The 14,257-nt window shown below is 30.1% G+C and overlaps 1 protein-coding gene across 1 annotated transcript in view; it reads left to right on the top strand.

Moving 5' to 3' along the window:
• LOC147071510 (UDP-glycosyltransferase UGT5-like) overlaps nucleotides 1-13,440 on the top strand; it is a 34,053-nt gene extending 20,613 nt beyond the window's left edge. Inside the window, exons 3-6 of the mRNA XM_085947962.1 lie at nucleotides 3,822-4,044; nucleotides 4,765-4,984; nucleotides 7,316-7,503; nucleotides 13,370-13,440. Coding sequence (XP_085804088.1) covers nucleotides 3,822-4,044; nucleotides 4,765-4,984; nucleotides 7,316-7,503; nucleotides 13,370-13,440 — 702 coding nt within the window. The remainder of the gene's footprint in view (nucleotides 1-3,821; nucleotides 4,045-4,764; nucleotides 4,985-7,315; nucleotides 7,504-13,369) is intronic.
• The last annotated feature ends 817 nt before the right edge of the window (nucleotides 13,441-14,257 follow it).

The raw sequence follows: 14,257 nt of genomic DNA, 5'->3' as shown, positions 1-14,257 counted from the left end.
AATGGGTGGAATAATCACCTAACTGTTAAATCGTAGTTTTGAAAAATAGAGTTAAGTACATAAATATTTTCAAACAGCCAGTTCAAACAATCAGCCAAACAGCAGATCGAGAGATCATAATTTTTTTGAACACGTTTGTAAATCTATATTTCATGATTTCAAAAATATTATAATAAATATAAATTATTCAAGGCAAATAGGTTAATAATCATTTAATTCGTAAAAATTTGCAAACTGTTTATCGAATTCTGGTTTAGTTGAGGGGTATTTAACGCAATGTTCAACATTTTTTTTTCAAAAAAATATTACAAATGAAAGCTGTCTATAGTAATTTTTTAATAAAATTTTATTTGTGCAACTATTATTTTTTCATTAACTTAACAAAATAAATCATTGAGACGTCACTTTTCCTAATTATCTCTGACTATTTATGAAGTATTCCCGATAGGCATTCGGTCTTTGGGATACCTCCGAGGGTGATGCATGGACAGTGCCAAAAGCAATGCAGAGAGATTGCGTGACTGGTAAAAAAAATGTTGGGATAGTCAGCCATAGAGTTAAATGGTATGTAGTGCGAGCTGAAGTCAATAATATGTACCTTGTCGTTGAATACAAATAATTGCTCTGCATGGATTATGTCAGATATGAAACAATACAACATTTTCTATGAGTATGATTGTAAACACTAAATATAATAATAAAATTACAAGATTCTGATTAAAAATCCTATTCTTTCAATCAAAAAGAATGTTACTGAGTGAAGATTTTGTTCGGGCTTGTAAATAACGACTGTATAATGTTATCAATTTCATCGTTTTGATAGGGTTGGTAATTAAGGCATTTAATAATTGATACCTGTAATGATTTAAGATTCCAAATAGCCAATATTATAAACGCAATTTGACAAGCATTTCGAAGGAACTCCGTAGGTTAATAAGCTCTATCCAGTGTCGTATTAAAAAAAAAAAAAAAACATTTTTTTAGTAGGTATTTACATGAAACTTTTTCAAATTATATATTTTATTATTATTATTTTATTTTTCAAGGCAAATTGATTATCAAATGTAGCGTGAACGTATAGAACAACTTAAAGCATGCCTCCATTAAACGAATGCAGTACCCTTAAATGATAATTTAATGATGTCCCACAAAACTATAACCGCCCCGCACTACACCCAGTCTTAATCGACCGTATCACGAGACCCTACTTTGGATGTTATACCTAGAATAAATTATACAATACAATATTCTAAAACACCAAAAATTAAACAAGCACTTTAAATACATTGTGTTATTATTCCACCTATGTCCTCAAATATATGTGCAGCTATGCACAAAGTTTAATGATCCCTCTGTAATGATAATAAGCGTATGTCAGTCAGTCATTCAATAAGATAGTGTACAATTTCTAATATCGCAATATTATCTGCTTAAATATTAATTTTCTTTATCATTTAAATTATTGCATTTAATTTGGTTTCGTATAATTTGACAATTATGTAACTAACTATAATGTTGTTAAATGAAGTTTAGCTTATAAATCATCATCATTCTACTGATATTAGTGAACTAACGTGTGTTGATTGATTTTAATTTATTTCATATTACTGTGAATCGTAGTGCATTTTCGTTAAACGTGTAGTGTTATCTGATCTGTATATTCAATAAATTATTAATTTACGCATATTCAATTCTTAAGATGTTAAAATATAGAATTTAATAATCCAATATCTCAATTAAATTAAACTTGAATCTATTTTGGTCCTAAAATTATTATTGACGTGATTATAATAAACTAAGCTGACTAAGTATATAATAATTCAGTTAAAAATAACTATATCGATATTGTGTGGCTCTGGTTTCACGATTCGACTATAATGATCTAATCCGGAAATATTTTTATTAAATATCTTTTAAATAAATAATAATTCGCGTTATAGGTTTGTGGGTATATTTATTATGTATAGCAGATACTTTATCTAATATAAGAGATTTGAAGTTTCAAAACTAATACAGATTTTAACGGACAAAATATGCGAAAAAATTTGAATGAAAAAACAATGATTTAAAGGTGTATTTTTTCTGTAACCCAGAATGACTATAAATTATCAATTTCAAACGTTAATTATTTAAATATTTTTTTAATTATTGTAAGAATTAAAATAAACTTTACCAACCAATTAAAAATGAAAACCATTTTTGTGCTACTACTTATGTTGCACTTTCATGATGAAAAATGTAGTGGTGCTAGAATTTTTGGCATGTTTCCTACTCCGTCAATCAATCACCAAGTAGTGTTCAGAACCCTCATGGAAGAACTATCCAAACGAGGACACGAAGTTATTGTAGTCACAACAGATCCTGTTATCCACAGCGAGCCAGAATATACTAACCTAACACAAATAGATGTCCACGATATATCATACGCTTTATGGAAACAAAGACTTAATGATATGTTCTCCCCTGACAAAGATCAAACAGGTTGTAGTTGTATGGTGCCAATACATGAAACATTATTAAAAGTTTCTGATGCCCAGCTCGAAGATCCTCAAGTTAAAAGTTTAATCCAAGATCCTCTTCAAAAATTCGATCTCTGTTTCTTTGAAGCAATAGTTCCAGTAATGTTTGCATTGGCTGATCGTTTTAACTGTTCGGTGATTTCAATTTCATCGCTGTTAGGAGCTCTCCATAACCATGATGCAGTTGGAAATCCTACACACCCTGTCTTGTATCCTGATATATTATCAACCTGCATTGGTAATACTTGCAATTTCCGAGAAAGGCTTAATGAAGTATTCATAAGCATACATGCCAGATATCTGTATTATTTTATAATACTACCTAGATACCAAGAGTTGGCAGTCAAACATTTTGGAAAAAATGTTGAGTCGCTAATAAAACTTGAACAAAGTGCTGACATGCTGTTTTTAAGTGGAAATCCAATATTTTCTGGAATCAGGCCTACAGTTCCTGGGACTATTTATATTGGTAGCTTGTATTTGCTACTCACCAAACCATTACCCCAAGTAAGTACAATAAATACTCTAACAAAAAAATAGTAAAAGAATAAAATAAAACCATCTAGTTAATTTCGACGATCAATGATCAATTTTTTCACTATAATGGTCAAGTTACGAATCCCAAATGACATAACAAATAATTTCTCGTGAAAACATCGTATTTTCCTATTTATGGACGGACAAGACATGTTTTTTCAAGAATGATTTAGCACAGTGATTATCCACCGGTACTCCACGGACCACTGGTGGTCAGTAGAATTTTTTTGGTAGACCACGAATTTTCGGCGTCCAAATAACAATGCCAAAAATTCCAATAAAATCTTCAAAACCCATCCACTTGCAAGTGCTTGTGCATTGTGTTTTTGTTATTAAAATAGATTAATAGTTTAAAATGACGAAATCAACTACAATCAGATTTCATTTGCACTTATTATATTTTGAATTTAAATAGTTCACAAATATATTTTTCATTTATTACCTTTTTATCCGACCAAGTAATGCCAGAAAATTATAAATATCGTACTATATAAATAATATTTTTATGTATACATTAGAAAAACGTTTTTCATATTTTCAGTGGTCCACAGGTGTAAAAAGGTTGTGAAACACTGATTTATCAAATACGTATATTTACCACATTTATTAAAATTCAACATTATTAATAATTTACCCATATTATTAATATCCATCGTTGATACCATTTCTTTTATCACGGTCTTGACACAAAATAAAACTATATAATGTTCCTGTCTCAATGTTGTCTGTCTCATATAATACCATCGTACCTTTTCTTATAATCAGGACCTTCAAATTATTCTGGACAACTCGCAGAATGGAGTGATTTACTTCAGCTTAGGATCAAACGCAAAATCGACGTCACTATCATCCCAATTGAGGAATGCGTACGTGGATGCCTTCAGAGAACTACCTTACACCATCATATGGAAATGGGAAAATGATACGTTACCCGATTTGCCAGAAAACGTTCATATCTTCAAATGGCTACCACAAAAGGATTTGTTAAGTAAGACCAAATAACATTTATTTTGAAAGGAAACTTTTAAACTTTTTCAGTCTATCATGACAAGCTAATCGTGCATTTTTTTTATTTGAATCTCTAAGATAAGTTATCATGACAACATCAATAACTTAAATATTATAAAATCAACAACGTTAAAATTTTAAATACTAATTGATGTAAGTTTTGTACTATTTTTAGTTTATTTATTTATTACTCAGGATTCACTTTTCAGCATCTTCAGGCACTATGAGCACTCACCAATATTAAGTACACACTGATGCCCGGATCGCAAAAAAACGACTCAAATGAAATAGTGCAAAAATTAAATCCATTATTATTTAAATTCAAGTACCCTCGGTTGATAGTATTAGTATTATTAATAAATGTCACAATAGTCACAACTAAATTTAAAAGTTGTATTTGAACTAAGTGGTAATTTTAAATCCTAGGCAGTTTTACGAAATTTAGAAAGATTAGACTATTTTATGTTTACCTACTTCAATCTAAATTATTTATTTAATGTAAATTTTTGCACATTGCGAATTTAAATATTTTCATGAAATGTTTTAATAAAAAAAAAATATTTTACCAATACCTACTGATTGTACTCATATTTTTGAAATTTTCATTGATATGATAACAATCATAATTCCCAAGAAAGAAAATTAACCAACTGCAAAAAACTAGCCGGTAATTTAATATATTCCTTAATAATATTATTAGATCACTCCAAAGTCCTCGCGTTCATCACACAAGGTGGTCTGCAGTCCATAGAAGAAGCCATCCACTATAGAGTTCCCATGGTGGTTATGCCGGTGTTCGGAGACCAGCGAATCAATGAGAGAATGGTGCATACGTTTGAAATTGGCGTTGGTATCAAAATTGATGAGTTGGATAAAGACGTCATCAAGAAATCTATCATTGAAGTTGCTGAAAATCCAAAGCAAGTATTGCATTGCATGTTATTTCGTAGCCTACTTGGAGATATCTGAGAATTGCCCTTGAGAATTGAAAATATGATTTTTTTACATGTGATCCGGAATTGTTGCTCTACTGGTAATATTCAAAGGTCGCCGACAATGGTTTGGTCTAAAGTAAATAATGTTATCTTAATTAAATTTAAATCATAAACACTGTCGAAGTGAATAAAGAATGGGGTGACCAAAAAATGATATCTTCTAATATACGTAAATGTTACTAAATTCAATTTGTTAATCAGCTGTTTGGTGGCAAGTAATTGCAACTAATATGATGGATAGCCACGATATAAACTTAATAATATATTAATAACGTTTTAACCTGAAATTGTCCGAGAACTAAACATACGAAGGATGTTGAAATACATATCTACCTATATTTTTATTTCATGTGCTATCCAAAAAACATTATTAATGAATAGTATTTATTTTGAATGTGTAAGACCTATTACATAATTATTAAAAAAATAGGTACATATTGTTTAATTCTAATATATATTTAAAAAAACGTGGAATATAGTTTATAATTTATAAGTTTATAGTTTATAAGTGACTTTTTATTACTTACCCGATTGGTTTAAATTTAGTCTGACACTTTTACAAACAAGTAACGCAACTTAACTTTTAGTTGGTAGGTACAATAATTATTGTATTTTGTTGGTAAGTAAAGCCAATGCAAGAAATAATTTATACTTATAAAAAATGATTATTAACGTGGTCACCCACAGATTATTTTTTTTATTCAAAGCTAGCGGATCGTTGAGAAAAAGACAAAAAAAAAACTGCCGACAGTATCGAATCACCCAGGGCTGTCGAAGACGTCTTACATGTTTTTATGATAAATTGTTTTTAATTGTGTGCAATTTGGCGGAAAAATATAATATATACAGTTGCTTACCATTCGGTTATCCAATGAGCTGGGTTTTGTTTACTTTTCTGCCGACATCCTACAGTTTTATTTTTTATCTTGCCCATCTCGCGTAAGGCTATCTGATATTATAAAAGTCACACAGTACAACAGTGTTTAAATCTAATATGTAATTGCACCGGTTTAATTAAAAACTATAACGAAATTAACATTTTAATGATTTACAGATTTTCCTATGTTATATCAACTTAATAGCAATTTTAATGAGACAAGATACATATTACGATATATCCAAAATACACATCATCAGATAATATGTGAAATATTTTGATAAGCAAAAAAATAAGAACAACACAAAAATAACAACATAATCAGCTAGTCTTTTCATAATTATTTTAGATGAATGTTGTATGCCGTTTGACGCTTGGAAGTATGTAATTATTCCATCTGCACAGTAAGCTATTTTTAACTTTAAATTTGTAAAGCTTTAAAACGTACCATTAGATTGATATTATTTTGACAGCCCTGTATTCCGTCGGCCGGCGTCAGGTTACGTCGCATACATGTTATGTTTGAAGGTTATAATAATAATAATAATGATTATCCATTCGACCGAGAATTGTAATTAATAATTATTGCGTTTCTTAAAATAAATCCCCGATGGTTAGAGGTTTTTGAGGTTAGACTGAATTAAAATGACGTCCTTTCAACGCTGAGATTACTCTCTGAATGAACTATGAATGACCTTGTCCTGTTCAGCTCAGTCTTAATTAGGTACTAACATCGCGTAATCCTCAATTATTTATCTTTTTCATTCCTGTTTTCTCTGCGTTATTTTCACCACTCCTATATTTTACGTTGTACGCATCTGTATATTTTTTATTCATTTACTTTCATAGTGACGGTTTATAAATGAAGATACCTAGGTATATAAATATCCGTAAAAACCTATTCACAGTAACCAACAGAAATAATCATGTGTACTGTCAAAAAATAGTTCTCATTTTTATCTGCATATCTGTAACGCATACTTTTGTAATGTCACTTACATTTAGATTATATACTTACATAAGGCATCAATTGCCTTCCGCTCCTTTGCCTTCAGGGTCCATTACTCGACTCCGTATAAAAATATAGAGAACACTAATGTTTGTACAAGCATCATTTTTGTGACAATCGAAATTCCCCGATCCTTCCATATTATAGTGGTAAGACGTGTCATCGCATTTTTTGCAATCTGTATGCGCCTTCTTATTTTCGCTTCACATCCGCCCTTTTCACTAATGGTTGATCCCAGATATACAAACTCGTCCACTGTTTCTAAGTATTGGAGTTTTGATACTAAATATTAGCTTTACGCTCATGAACAATATGATGTCACTATTATTAATTTAGATGTCTGACTGCAATGCTCTTTTATTCAATACAGGTATCGCAACAACATCATCCGACTTTCAAATCTGTTGGAGGACCAGCCACAGACTTCGCTGGAGCGAGCAGTTTGGTGGACGGAGTACGTCATCAGGAACGGTGGGGCAAAGCATTTGAGATCACCATCAGTCGACGCACCTCTGTATATATATTTTCTCCTGGATGTCATCGGATTTTTTGTGGCATGTGCAGTATTGGGCATTTTAGCACTGTATTTTACTGTAAAGGTTATTTTTAATTGCTTATAGTCTTTCAGAAAGGAAAATGACAAATTCAAAACATCATAGTTTTGTACACATTTAACGATAATTAATATATAATAAACTATTTCTTAAATTCAACGAATAATTCACAAGATTTGAGAATTTACCATTATAATATATTGAAAATTTGGAGTCCTATGAACATCGGTTTGTAATTCGAGTGCTTAAAGTCAGACAACGTTATCTACAAAAAAGGGTTTTTTTTTTTTTTTGAGATAACGTTATTTTTACATTTACGGCTACATGATAGTCAAACAACGTTATGTAAATCTTTTCTAATTTCTTATTAAATCGTCAGTAAAGTTTAACGCTAACTACGTAAGTTACCCTTGTTTTCATATTTTTTAAAAACTATCCCTATAAATTTTAACATCATCATAAGCAAGATAAATGTACAATACACAATAAATTATAAAATATTAACATTAGGTTTTAAATAAATATTTCCCTTGTTGAGTTACAAGAATCTAAAATAACGATTTTTGGCTCTCCTGTAAAGTTGCACTTTTGAAGATAGTGTTGTTTGACACTAAGCCCTCGAATTATGACATTTACTTGATACCTACCTTGAATTAATATACAAAAATTGATAGTCAACATTATTGACGCAATTTGATAAGCGTTTCATGTAAAAATGCTAGTGAAATTTGTCGTAACTGAGTTAGGATGCCCGTAGCACATTGGCGCGAATCAAGAGGTTACAAATTCAAGTCCTATCGGATGTCAGATTTTTTTGAGATTTTTTCAAATTATGTATCTTATCTAGTCGATCGCGAGAACGGTCAACATTTCCTATGGCAATCTGCCCATTGAAGGATGTGTGCGGAAAAAGATAAACACACCTATGTCCGTAGATAGCCTTCTATCGCCATTTTACTATCTAGCAGAGACTAACTACAGGACTATACTAGTATATTATAATATATCTAATATATGTATGTATTTAGTATAAATATTTAAAGATATTTTAACATTGACAATGTAGAATAATAAAATACTTATTTCCAATATTTATCAGAGCCATCTGGTGGTGAAATGATGAAACGTAAATTAAATACAATTTAAAATCTATATTATATATCTAAAACAATATAAACATAGTAGGTAAATTAGCTGATTATGATACACATAATTACATATCGTCAAAATAGCGCTAATACACTGTTCTTTGGGTATTAATTTTATTATTGCAGATAATTTTAATTGAGTTTGATATATACCTAAGTAATATTTTAACAAAAATTATTAAAAAATATTTATATTATAAAATAATGGTATCTTGATTTCCTAAAAAAATCCTTTTGTAATAAAACATTAAATAAACAATAGTGAATTGACAATACATTTTTTAATCTAGTAATCTAAATATCTTCGGATATTAATTAATATCAATTAAAAATTTAAAAAAAACAAAAAAATGACAGTTCATCAAAAGCTTATACATAATATTTTAGAGACATTTTCTTAGTATATTCAGTAGGTACTAAGTAAATAAACAATTATATTTAATAGATAAATTAAGTAGGCACCCAAAAAATATGTACGAATGTACTTATGTACTTTTTTGACATCTAAAAGCATCTCTCGGTCAACTGAAAGGGACCAGTTAACCAATTATTCGGTCACGTGATAAAAATGGATCTGAGCAGCATAGAGAGAAAAATGGTTTCTCGTGTCGTCGAAGGGATGAGGTTGCGAGGACGTGCGCCTATCAGATTCAGCGATATCATCAAGAAACCAGCTGAAACAGCACTGACTGAAGCAGCAAGATCAGCATAGGATCACTCTAATGGAAGGAAATTGTGTGCATGGCCTATACTTTCTGTGATCACCATCTTCAGTAATGAGACAAAGAATTTAAAGATATACTTTTTCCATTTTTTAGAAACATCAATTATCAAAGCTCAAAAGTCGAGACCATTGGACCGTGATAAGATGATGTCACATTTACAGCGAAACAGAAGGACATGTAGCATACACATGTTGAACAAAAGGTATTTGACCCTTACAGAATACAGGGCAGTGTTAGCCTCTACATGACAACAAATCTATACGATAGCGGAGCCAACCAGAATATGTCTACTTTCCAAGATGGTTGGAACCTAGGAACCTAGGTATATCGACGTGAAGATCTTTACTTAAGATTGTTCGTGCTCCTGTTTCCCATGTAAATTAAGTTCAAGTACTCGTGAGCGCATGGCGATCTCAGTATTGGGTGACTGCTCCTGACACATTCTCAATTTTAAAAAAATCTGGCGGTCCACATCAAGCGTGGGATTTAGCGATTCGTCTGATTAAGACCGTGTATGGTGTGGGGCGGTATGGTTTGGTAGGGTCATTAAATTCAACGTTGGTATTAGAACCTATACTTATCGAGGACACAATGGCTTAAGGCTATACTTCAGTTGAGGCATGGTCTAAAAAGAACGTGGCTAGGCGATGCGCGGATTGTGCAAATAACGCGTGCCGAACGAAATATAATTTGTCATAAAAATCCAACATGCGTCCATTTAATGTTATGTTTATTGTTATATTACTAATAATAATAGTATATTCATGTTTTCTTTTTTTAAGTACATACGTAAAAATTTTTTGTCATCTTTACACGATTTAAGAATTTTTTCATCCGATGCCATGATAAAACAAATCGACGTGCAAACACCTCGACTGTCGGTCTCCGATTGGCGACTAGTGAGAAATTTCGTCGCACCTACTGTTGAAAATTATTTGCCGTTTCACTGCAGTACGCTCTTAAATACTATCAATAAATAAAATAATCTATATATGCACAGTATATGCTTAATAACTTTGCACTCCGGCTCTCAGGTGAAAATGATGTAGTATATTCTAAAAATATTTTTTTACATATATTATCTGTCTATTTATTTGTTACTACATAATATATTAACGGCCCACGTGCTCGTCGTAGGTCAAAATTGAGTTTTTATTGTATTTTCAAACCATGATCCTGGACACTCCTAAAACGTTGTAGATAATCTATTTATATAATTTTGAAGCCTTATTATCCTTTATAGTTATTTTAAATATTTGATGACTGCATAAAGTATTTTTGTTACATAAAATAGTATTCTTTTAAACCTCTCGCTCTAATGTTTTAGAATATAGTCATATTTCGGTACATAACTGTGCAGTGGTGTTAAGATTTTTTACATTTATTAATTTTTAAACGCATTTATAAAACTATTAGTATAATTTATTACGAGATAATTTTTGTAAAATATTCACGATAAAAAAATTACATTGATAATCTCTGTGATCCCAAATTTGACAAGAATTAGGCATTTTATTATTCAAAAAATCGGCAAGATTAACACATTTGAAGATGATTCTAAAGATACATATTATAATCTATGTCTTTGACCATTCAAGTGTGATAAACATCTTATGAATAATGATTGCTTTATAATAATTATTGACCTAAGAATAAGGTAGTGTTTTTTTGAAATACGCCATTTCTTTTGTCATTCCCCAGTGGTTAAGCTACAACATACGGCCGTAGCCATAAATTGACAAAATTAAATTGACAGTGAAATAGGGAGTAAAATGATATTGACGCACGTGTTTGAACATGTACCGTTTAAATTTTTTTTTTTAAAAATCGGTTAGGTACATGTTCAAACACGCGCGTTAACATAATTTTACTCCCTACTCTAATTATAGTTTGTCAATTTATGGCTACGGCCGTATGTTGTAGCTTAACTACTAGGGAATGACAAAAGAAATGGCGTATTTCAAAAAAACGTTACCTTATTCTTAGGTCAATAATTATTATAAAGCAATCATTATTCATAAGATGTTTATCACACTTGAATGGTCAAAGATATAGCTTATAAGAAGTATCTTTAGAATCATCTTCAAATGTGTTAATCTTGCCAATTTTTTTGAATAATCAAATGCCTAATTCTTGTCAAATTTGGGATCACAGAGATTATCAATATAATTTTTTATCGTGAATATTTAACAAAAATTATCTCGTAATAAATTATACTAATGGTTTCGTTAATGCGTTTAAAAATTAATAAATGTAAAAAATCTTAACACCACTGCACAGTTATGTACCGAAATATGACTATATTCTAAAACATTAGAGCGAGAGGTTTAAAAGAATACTATTTTATGTAACAAAAATACTTTATGCAGTCATCAAATGTTTAAAATAAATATGAGGGATAATAAGGCTTCAAAATTATATAAATAGATTATCTACAACGTTTAAGGAGTGTCCAGGATCATGGTTTGAAAATACAATAAAAACTCAATTTTGACCTTCGATGAGCATGTTCCCCCTTAATACGAGTAAATATCATTTTATCTAATTTTATGCGAGGTAATCATGCAAAGAGGCGTATCAGAATAGTAAAGAGTGCAAAAAAAGTGCATTGTTATAAAACGTATACTCTAATATAGTCGTACATATTATACTGAATCGAAGCTATTAAATCAACAATTCTAGCAGAGAGAATTTATCTCTCAACATTGTGGTAGATAAAAGATTTACTCTACTGGAATTGAATTATCCATCATGATTTGATCGAAAGTGCAAACTTGTCTTGTATATATTTATTCTGTTCATTGAACAAGTTGCAGCGAGAAATCTTTTCCGTTAATGATTGCTGCTGGTACGATTTTCCTGCATAGTGAACGTATCTGATTCATTAGGGATTGAACTTATATTAAAAATATTATGAAAAAAATATCACTTTAAATCATCTACACCAATGGACGCCTACTGGCTAATAAATATATTTAATTTATCATACTGTCATGACATGCGTTAATATATTAATTTATTTATTTATCGTAGTATTAGTATTATAGTAGTATATTATAGTAGTATATTGTAGTTTTTACAATTCTCTCTTTTTCAAAAAATATTTTTTCTTGTGGTTATATATTTCTTTGATGTGTTTTCAAATTATTTATATTCAATAAAGAATGTTGCATTCTTTAATTTTGTGAAAATTTCAAAATAGTGATTGCAAAAATCATTATTTATTGAGTTACACATCTAATATGCATTTGAAATTCAAAAACAAACACAAAAGGCAACAAAACACAAAATGTTGTTTTATCCTATTCATGTAGACATCAATATTTACCAAAACAAATACTAATGGAAACTTTGGTATTACAAATTAGGTACAACGTAATTACAAATGAAGATTGCATTTTCGTCGGAAATTATCTATGACTTTATGAATAACACCACAGATTATACCTACAGTTTCACTAAATAGAGTGGTCAAAAACATTTACATTTGCGAACAATCATTTTCTAAAATGAATTAAGTATATAAATAATAACACAACATAATATCATCACAAAAACGAAACTATCCACAAGATATGTAGCGAAAACATGAAAAGGCTCAGTTACTCAAACAATGCATGTATATTGTATATTATTATCATCCGTAAGGATTTCAGTTTTTTAATGTTTTCACGATTTCTGCGTTTCAGAACCATGATCATTTTACATGTAAGTAATGATATATATATAATATGTTACTTTTTTATTAATAATGGCCCGAGAAAAAATTGTAGTTTTGTTTTTATTAATCATGTTTAATGGGAAGAATATAAAATTATGATAATAAATCGGTTTAAATTTTTATCGGTACGTTTATATATACTATAATAATGTAGACTAAGTAAACTTTATGTAAAATAAATATAAGAGTTGGGTATATACTATTCTATAGATACTGGTTTTAGCGACCTGGGTTTTACTTTTCGTCAATAACTTGTTACTAAGGTTACGTCAATAGTACTTGACTTGACCAACACTGTCGTTAGAGTGGTAGTGAACACATCATCAGGTAGCTCCAGCTGCACTTAGCTCACAGAGCATTTCCCGCTAGCTAATTGACAATAATCCGATGTGTGAAATGCCCTGCCGACGTCTGCCTACAAATCTATCGCGCATATATATATTAAAACGAAATACAAAACATGTAGGCATGAATTATTGAAGGGTGAACTCGGGATTGTGCAATATGCGTATTATAATTTGAGTCAATTCTGTAAATATCATATTACCAAGGAGTTTTGACATATTATATCAAATACTATACCTACTTATCAATCAGTAACGAAGGGTGTAGGTAGGCAGTTAAGATCCGCCATAAAAAGTGTACATTAAACTTTGTTAGTCATACGTATTTGTTTTTATTGAACTAAGACTACAATTTACAGATGGTATTGGTTAGTTTTTTAAAAATCAATAAAACCTTGCCAAAACCAAACAATAATAACTTTGGTATATTTTGGGCGATAATTTTCATTCATATTAATTTGTTTTCGTAAAATATTATATATTACACATATTGTTGGTTTATTTTTTTTAAATTCATTAAGCCCTGCCTAAACCAAACTATAATAGATAAAAAATATTATTTTATCTATAAAATATTCAAAGTTATGTATGATTTAATTGGATAATTTTATATACCTATTCTATAGATAGACGAGTATTTTTTTACTATTATCTATTATGGCTTGGTTTCGGAGAGTTTAATTGAATTTTATAAACTAACCAGCACCGTCTGTAAATTATAGTCTTATTTCAATGAAAATAAATACATACCTATAACTGACGAACCATTTATGGTGGATCTTAACAGCCTACCTCCACCCTTCGCCATTGATCAATACTA

Source organism: Rhyacophila brunnea, unplaced genomic scaffold (assembly GCF_057557595.1).
Source record: "Rhyacophila brunnea isolate RB1 unplaced genomic scaffold, BYU_Rbru_1.0 scaffold_20, whole genome shotgun sequence".
NCBI classification, from domain to species: Eukaryota; Metazoa; Arthropoda; class Insecta; order Trichoptera; family Rhyacophilidae; genus Rhyacophila; species Rhyacophila brunnea.
This window is presented reverse-complemented; position numbering and strand designations above follow the sequence as displayed.